This window comes from Artibeus jamaicensis, unplaced genomic scaffold (assembly GCF_021234435.1).
Source record: "Artibeus jamaicensis isolate MK-2021 breed Jamaican fruit bat unplaced genomic scaffold, CSHL_Jam_final contig_723, whole genome shotgun sequence".
NCBI classification, from domain to species: Eukaryota; Metazoa; Chordata; class Mammalia; order Chiroptera; family Phyllostomidae; genus Artibeus; species Artibeus jamaicensis.
The window spans coordinates 1915405-1923652 of NW_026521938.1; the positions used below are offsets into that span (position 1 = coordinate 1915405).

At 41.6% G+C, this 8248-nt stretch overlaps 1 protein-coding gene across 2 annotated transcripts in view; it reads right to left on the minus strand.

The window, feature by feature from the left end:
• LOC119053180 (zinc finger protein 211-like) overlaps nt 1–7997 on the minus strand; it is a 39639-nt gene extending 31642 nt beyond the window's left edge. Inside the window, exons 1-2 of one of the 2 annotated variants that reach the window (XM_053672089.1) lie at nt 7679–7997; nt 6216–6342 (exon numbers count right to left, since the gene is read on the minus strand). In XM_053672089.1, coding sequence (XP_053528064.1) covers nt 6216–6342; nt 7679–7858 — 307 coding nt within the window. In that variant the 5' untranslated portion in view covers nt 7859–7997. The remainder of the gene's footprint in view (nt 1–6215; nt 6343–7678) is intronic. The other variant, XM_037150672.2, reaches the window with a different exon arrangement.
• Nucleotides 7998–8248: the final 251 nt, after the last annotated feature.

Below are 8248 nucleotides of genomic sequence, written 5' to 3' on the forward strand. Positions count from 1 at the left end.
CAACAGCATAAAAAAGATCCAGTCAATAACAAAGGGTATACTAATTAAATTACAGAACAATTTACAGGGAAACAATGATAGAATGGATGAAGCCCAGAATCAAATCAATGATATGGAACATAAGGGAACAAAAACCAATCAGAGTAAAAGAAGAAAAAAGAATCCGAGAAAGAAAAGAAGACAGTATAAGCAGCCACTGGCACAATTTCTAGGGATCCAACATTCTCATTATAGGGGTACCTGGAAGAGAAGAAAAAGAGCAAGAAATTGGAAATCTATTTGAAAAAACAATGAAAGAAAACTCCCCACATTTGGTGAAGGAAATAGATACGCAAGTCTAGGATGCAGAGACAGTCTCAAACAAGATGGATATAAAGAGGCCCACTCCAAGACACAGCATAATGAAAATGCCAAAGGTTAAAGATAAAGAGAGAATCTTTCTTTTTTTTAAAGATTTTATTTATTTATCTTTAGAAGGGAAGGAGGGAAGGAGAGAGGGAGAGGAACATCAATGTATGGTTGCCTTTCGTGCATCCCCTGCTGGGAACTGGCCTGCAGGGAACCAGCCTGCAACCCAAGCATGTGCCCTGACTAGGAATCGAACTACGATCGTGTGGTTTACAGGCCCGTGCTCAATCCACTGAGCTACACGAGCCAGGGCTAGGAGAGAATCTTAAAAGCACCAAGAGAAATGCAATTAGTTACCTACAGGGGGAGTTCCCATAAGACTGCCAGCTGATTTCTCAGAATAAACTTTGTTGGTTAGAAGGGACTGGCAAGACATATTCAAAGTCATGAAAAGCAGGGTACTACAGCCAAGATCGCTTTACCCAGCAAAGATATCAAAGGGCAGATAAAGAGCCTCTCAGATAAGAAAAAAACTAAAGGAGTTCATCATCACCAAACCATTATTATATGAAATGTTAAAGGAACTTATTTAAGAAAAAGAAGATCAAAATTATGAACAATAAAATGGGAAAAATACCTATCAAAAATTGAATCTAAAAAACTAGGTAAACAAATAGACTAGAGATAATCATCGATACAAAGAGCTTTTTGGTGGTTGCCAGAAGGAGAGGGTTGGGGGACAGGACAATGGGTAAAGAGGTGAGGGAATTAAAAAGTACAAATAGGTAGTTACAGAATAGCCATGGGGATGTAAAGTACAGTATAGGAAATGAAGTAGCTAAAGAACTTATACGTGCATGACCCATGGACATGAACAATGGTTGGGGAATTGCCTCAGTGAGTGTAGGGTGCTGGGTGGAAGAGTGAAAAAAAGGAAAAACTGGGACAACTGTAATAGCGTCATCAATAAAATGTAATTAAAACAAACCCTCATAAATCCCAAAGGAAGTTCTTCATGTTGAAATGAACGAATACTTAACAGAAACATGAATATATAAAAAAGTGTAACTAAATCTGAGAATGGAATTAAACTCACAATATAGCAAGACTGCATTGGTGCAATGTACATTACTTAAAACTATTATAAATGTTAAAACTTAAAAGGACTAAAAACAACAAAGCTAACACTGTGTACCTTAATAGATATACAATATAAAAAATGTGAATTGTGACATCGAAACCATAAAGGGTGCTGTGGTGAAGAGTCAAAGGGTAGAATTTTTGTATACAATTGAAGCTGCCATCAAGAGAAAATACAGTGTTGAGTGTATTAGTTGTTTTATCTAAGTCTTTCAGAAACCACAAGCAAATGCCTATTTAATAGATACACAAAAAAGAAAGGAGTTTAAGCACACCGCCATAAAAAATGATGAAATCACAAAGTAAGAAAGTGAGACAAAAAGATAAAGAAATTACAAAAGTGCTGGAAACCACTAAAAACATGGCTAATAGGTTCTTCAACAAACTCTCAAATCAAAACACATAGAGTGGCTGAAGGGATAAAAAAAAGAAGACACAATATATGCTTCCTAAACCTTTATGGACACAAATAACCTGAAAGAAAAACAAAGCAAACATATTTATTGGAAATAAAACCAAAAGAGGACAGGAGTAGCTAAAACTTTCCCAGACAAAATAGACAACCTCATATACTGACACAAAAGATAAAGGTCATCACAGAATGATAGATGGTCATTTTGTCAAGAGGACAATTTGCCCTGGCTGGTGTGGCTCAGAGGATTGAGCACTCGAATGCAAACCAAAGGGTTGCCAGTTTGCTTCCCAGCCAGGGCACATGCCTGGGATCCAGGCTAGGTCCCTAGTAGGGATCATGTGATAGGCAACCACCCACTGATGTTTCTCTTCTTCTCTTTCTCCCTCCCTTCACTCCTCTCTAAAAATAAATAAATGAAATCTTTAAAAAAAATGAGAACAACAATTTTAAGTATTAAGCATTCAACAACATATATTAAGATTATTCAGGAAATAGCCCTGGCTGGTGTGCCTCAACAGATTGAATGTTGGCCTGTGAAGCAAGGGGTCAATGGTTTGATTCCCAGTCAGGGCACATGCCTGTGTTACAGGCCACATCACCAGTAGGGGGTGCACAAGAGGCAACTACATATTGATGTTTCTCTCCATCTCTTTCTGCCACCCTCCCCCTCTAAATATCAATAAGTAGAATATAAATAAACAGAGTCTTTAAAAAATCATTAAGGAAATAATATCAGAACTAAAGGTGAAAAAAGAAACCCAGTATTAGTCCAACATAATTAGGGAACTTTAATATCCCCCTTCAAAAATAACCAGATCATCCCATCTGAAAACATTGAGGAATCACTGAAGTTTGACTATACTTTACCATACAATAAATATTTACAGAACATTTCATCCAAATACAACAGAGGATGTATTCTAGTCAAGAGCACATGAAACAATCTCTATGTAGGTCATATGTTAGGTCAAGAAACATGTCTTGAACTTTCAGTAGAAATTACATCAAGTGTCTTATCTGGCTGCAATGGTATAAAACTAGAAGTCAATTTTAGTGTTAAGAAAGATGGGAGTATTCACAATTATGATGAAATTAAACACATTACTCCTGAAGAAAGAGCAGGTCAAAGAAAAAAATGAGGTAACTCAAAAAACATCTAGGGGCAAAAGGAAGAAAAAACACAAAAATACCAAAACTTATGTATGTGGAGCAGAAAATACAATTCTAACTCCAAATTTTGTAGTGATCAATCCCACCTTAAGATAAAAGATCTCCAAGAAACCACCTAAACTTGCACCTCAGGAACTTAGAAAAACAAGAAGAAACTAAACCTAAAGTTAGCAAAGAAAATAAAGAGCTCTTTTTTTGAGACAGCACACCTGATACTAAGAACCACAAAGCAACATTAAGAGATATTTCCTTATGACATGACCCAACTTACAGAAACTTATCAACATTTTACTACAAACTTCTGAAATTAATAAATTAAAAAAGATACAGGATACAGAATGAACATCAGTTCAGTATTTATGCACTGACAATAAACTCTTTAAATGGGTTATTAAGAAAGTAAACAAATATACAACAGCATCAAAACCAAGAAAAGACAAAGGAATTGATTCAAACATTCAGGTGAAAGGTCTGTACATTGAACAGTACTAGACAATGATCAAAGAGGTAGAAAAAAACACAAATAAATGAAAAGACATCTTGTGTTCTTGGATTTTAAGATTTAATATTGTTAAAATGTTATACTCCCCCCTGGCTGGTGTAGCTCAGTGGATTGAGTGCTGGCCTGCGAACCAGAGTATCGCAGTTCCATTCCCAGTCAGGGCACATGCCTGGGTTGCAGGCCAATTCCCAGCAGGGGACACACAAGAGGCAACCATACATTGATATTTCTCTCCCTCTCTCCTTCCCTTCCCCTTAAAGATAAATAAATAAAATCTTTTAAAAAGAAAGTTATACTCCCCAAAGCAATCTACAGATTAAATGCGATTTTGATCACAATTACAATGGTATGTTAAAGATAATTTAAAAAAAAAGAACCCTGAAATGTAGGAAACTTCAAAAAACCTTGAATAGCAAAAGCAATCTAGAGCAAGAACAACACATTTAGAGGCATCACACTTCCTGACTTCAAGGTATTACAAAGCCCAAGCCAAACAGTGTATTATTGTCACAAACACAGACCAAAAGGACAGGAATAGAGAACACAAAAATAAACCCAGGCATAAATTTCCATTAAAGTTTGATAAAAACTGAAAGACCCCTATGACAAAAAGATAGTTTCTTCAATGAATGATGCCGGGATAACTGGACACTCACATGTAAAACAACAAAACTGGACACCACTGCCGCAGCCTGCTGCAGCAAGGGTGGTCGTGAGGCTGAGCGAGGGATGAAACAAAGGAGAGGACCAAATGCTCTGCTGGCATAAAGGCAAGTTTATTGCGCAGTTCTCAAGCTTAAATACAATCTTGAGTACACAGAGAACAAAGGAGCAACCCTCTGGCATGTAGCTCACTCCCTTGACCCTTAAAATTTATCTTTCCCTTCAGGGTCAGGATGTTCCCAAGCTAACATATCTTCCAGGTACGTGACACACATGTCAAGGATATGAGTTAATGGGTAAGGAGAGGCAGCTAGTTTCTCCAGGGGTCAGAGAACAGTCACAACCCAAGACAGCCCCGAGGCGGGAAACCAGGTCCAGTCACCACGTCTGCGGTGCAGGACCCTATCCTCGACCCCTCTCAGGCCTCCTGGGCTCCTACACACCACTGATAAAAATTAGTTCCCAAATGATAAAAAAAAATAGTGTCAATCCAAAAACTTGAAAACTCCTTCAAGACACCCCGGCTGGTGTGTCTTGGGGGACTGAGTGCCCATCTGCAAACAAGAAAGTTGCTGGTTAGATTCTTGGTCAGGGCACATGCCTGGGTTGCAGGCCAAGTCCCGAGAGTAGGGCCACATAGAAAGAAACCAAACATTATTTTTCTTTTTTTTTCTCTCCCTCCCTTCCCCTCTCTCTAAAAGTAAAAAATTAGTATCTTTATTAAAAAAACCAACTTCAACGCAACCTAGAAAAAAAGCTTTGGAGATTTGTACTGGCAATAATTTACTGGATATAACATTAACCTCTGGGCAAAAATACAGAATCTTAATTACAAAACTATAACAAACTAATAACCTGCAGAGCAGAACAGCAATGAACAAAATGCACATTTACAGGATGGGAAAAAATACTTGGAACCCATGTAAAGGTATTTCTTGGAAACATTACAGGCTGTGCCCTGACTGGTGTGGCTCAGTGAATTGAGTGCTGGCCTGTGAATCAAGGGGTTGCCAGTTGGATTCCTAGTCTGGGGCGCATGCCTGGGTTGTGGGCCAGGTTCAGTACAGGGCACACAAGTGGCAACCACACATCGGTATTTCCTTCTCGCTCCATTCCCTTCTCTAAAAATAAATAAAATCTTTATTAAAAAAAAAGGAAATAGTATCAGTTCAGTTCAGATCACAATAAAATGAATACTGTGATATAGAAAAAAAGTTACACAGATTTTTTGATTTCTCAGGGAATAAAATTGGTATGTTTACATTATACTACAATCTATTAACACAATAGCTTTGTATAAAGAATACTACATAACAATTAAAATATTTTAATGCTGAAATTTGCTAACCAGCATCTCTGCTTATTAAAATGGCAGCAGATTTGCTGACAGAAATATTTAATTTGTAAAAAACTCAATATCTGTGAAGTACAATAATACATGTTCCTGAATCACATAAGAAGTTAATTTATAAAATATACAAAGTTAGCCTATTCTGGCCTAGTAGCTCACTTGCTTAGAGCAATGTTCTGATTCTCCAAGGTTGAGGGCTCAATCCCTGCTCAGAACACATACAAAAATCAATCAGTAAATGCAGTCTCTGTAAAAATCAATAAATAAAAGTGAAAAAAAAAAAGACTAATCATTAGCCCAAAAATATAGTTAAAAGCAAGGCTAATGGTGTAGACATTTTCTAAAAAATATGTAAAATTAACAAACAAAAATATAAAAAATGCTTTTTCTCACTAATGAAGGTGGAATCCATTAGGCTTCTAGAAACACTATTCATCTCAAATCCTTCCCTATGAGGGTTCTGTACAGCGGGTATTGGGGCTGCAGGGAGAGTAGGGGGCAGGAAAAGCAAACCAACAAGCAGCGCTGACAGTCCACACGTGAGGACAGAGCCCACCCTAGGGAAGAGAGGGCAATGGGAAATGCAAGCCCTAGTCAAGGTCACCAGAAGAGGTTGAGGGTCTTACCCAGTGAGGATATAAGAGCAAAGTTCTGCAGCATCACATGGAGGTACAGGCGTTTCTGAGTCTCATCAAGAAGGCGCCATTCTGTCCTGGAGAAATACACGGTGACATCCTCCAAGGTCACCCTATCCTGTCAGAATTAATACAAATGAATTTGGAACAGACTGTCTTCTGGACCCCGCAATACTACCCCTTCCCCATGCCCAGAGCGCTCCAGAGGCCCCAGTTCAGAGAAGACACCAGTCCTCGGCCCCAGCGCTGCCTCCTGTCTCATCGGTCTCACTAAACACTCTTACCACCCTCAGCAAAGCAGCAGAGATGGGATGTGCCACAGATAAACAGGATCAAAGCTCAGGACCCTCTCCATCCGGCCAAGCAATTTGTCTGAGTCTCCCACATCATACATCCAAGACACAGGCAAACGCAGGCTTATGCTTCACCCTTAAATCCCCACAGCAGGTACTCAGGACCTTGAGCTCACACTTCCTCTAGCTGTGCACACCACTGTGTGATCTCTTCCTCCTTCACATCCAGGTTCACTCCCTCAGCTCTGCCAGCTCTGCTCCACACTACATGCATCTTTCAGAAACCACCCATGAACTTAGCATATGGCTTCCAAAGAGTCTCAGATATTCATAACCATCTAGTACAATGGAGACAGGACAGAAAGTTTGGAAATCCCTGTCTGCTATCGGTCAGTGGATTGTGCACCCTCGTGCTCAAAAATCCTCAAAGGGTTGCTGGTTCCATTCCCAGTCAGGGCACATGCCTGGGTTACAGGCCAGGTCCCCAGTAGGGGGGCACCTGAGAGGCGACCACACACTGATTTTTCTCTCCCTTTCTTTCTCCTTTTCTCTCCCGCTGAAAGCGAAACAGTGAAAGGCAGGAAGCTCCTGTGGCAATCACGGAAATGGAAATTACAAGGACACCTCGCACCCAGAGAAGGCCCACTCAGAATGCGCCACCACCAAGCTTGGAGACAAAGCCCCTACCCTGGGAAATACATAAAATCCCAAGAACTGAGTACTCGCTCCTCTCTCCCCAGTTGGCCCGAGTCCACCCAGAGGCACACGTTTTGCTTTCTTCAGTGGCGCCCACACTGGCCTCTTTCCTTTTTCTCTACCTGAGTAGAACTTGCTTTATTCTCACACTGATTTGTTATTCAAATGGGCCCCGGGCCAGCCAAGGACAGGAAGGCTGTCCGACAAATCGGAGTCTTAGGAACGTGCCAGGACAGGAGCAGCCCCCGGTGTGTTGGAGGTTCAGCAACAAAACTGCCGTCGCCCCCCTCAGCCCGTGGCCCACTCCCTGCTCCGATCACACCATGTGCCACCCACCAGCGTCTCATGATCCACTGCACCGGGACCCGGGCTATAAGCCTCGGTGGGGTGAGGAGGGTGAGGAGGGTGAGGAGGGTGAGGAGGGTGAGGAGGGTGAGGAGGGTGAGGGGGGTGAGGGGCACTCACCTTGGCCAGGCGCCTCAGCGAGGCCGAAGCCATCGGACTCTGGGCGCGGAGCGGAGAGTCAAGAAGGCTGGCCTTGGTGTTGGGGTGCCTGTCCCGGCCCTGGCACCGCTCACCAGAGCCGCGTCGCTGGACCTCACACCTCCTGCGGTCACCATTACCCTCACGCCTTCTCCTTTTCATGTCGTGACCACAAGATTCTGACCGAGCGCAATCACCAAATGAACGAAGAGGAAATACCCGCCGCTGGAAGGTACGGAAGTCGTGCCCTACAGTGGTGCCCAAACGGAAATGCGTTTTCTGAGGCTTTTTTTTTTTTTTGGTCAGAATTGAATATTCTACGCCTGCCTTCTGGGTAGTGTAGTTTTTCCACTCCGAGGCTGGCACCCTCAGTTTCCTCAGCGGACTCCAGCAGGGCATTTGCGGACAGACACCCAACAAGCACGCCGAGTGCAAGAGGCGATCTCTCACGACTCAGTGAATATCTATCATTCCTTCATTTCTTGGGCGAGGTAGTCTGTGGTGTGCTTGCACTTTTTTTGTTTGTTTGTTTGTTTGTTTTGTTTTGTGTTT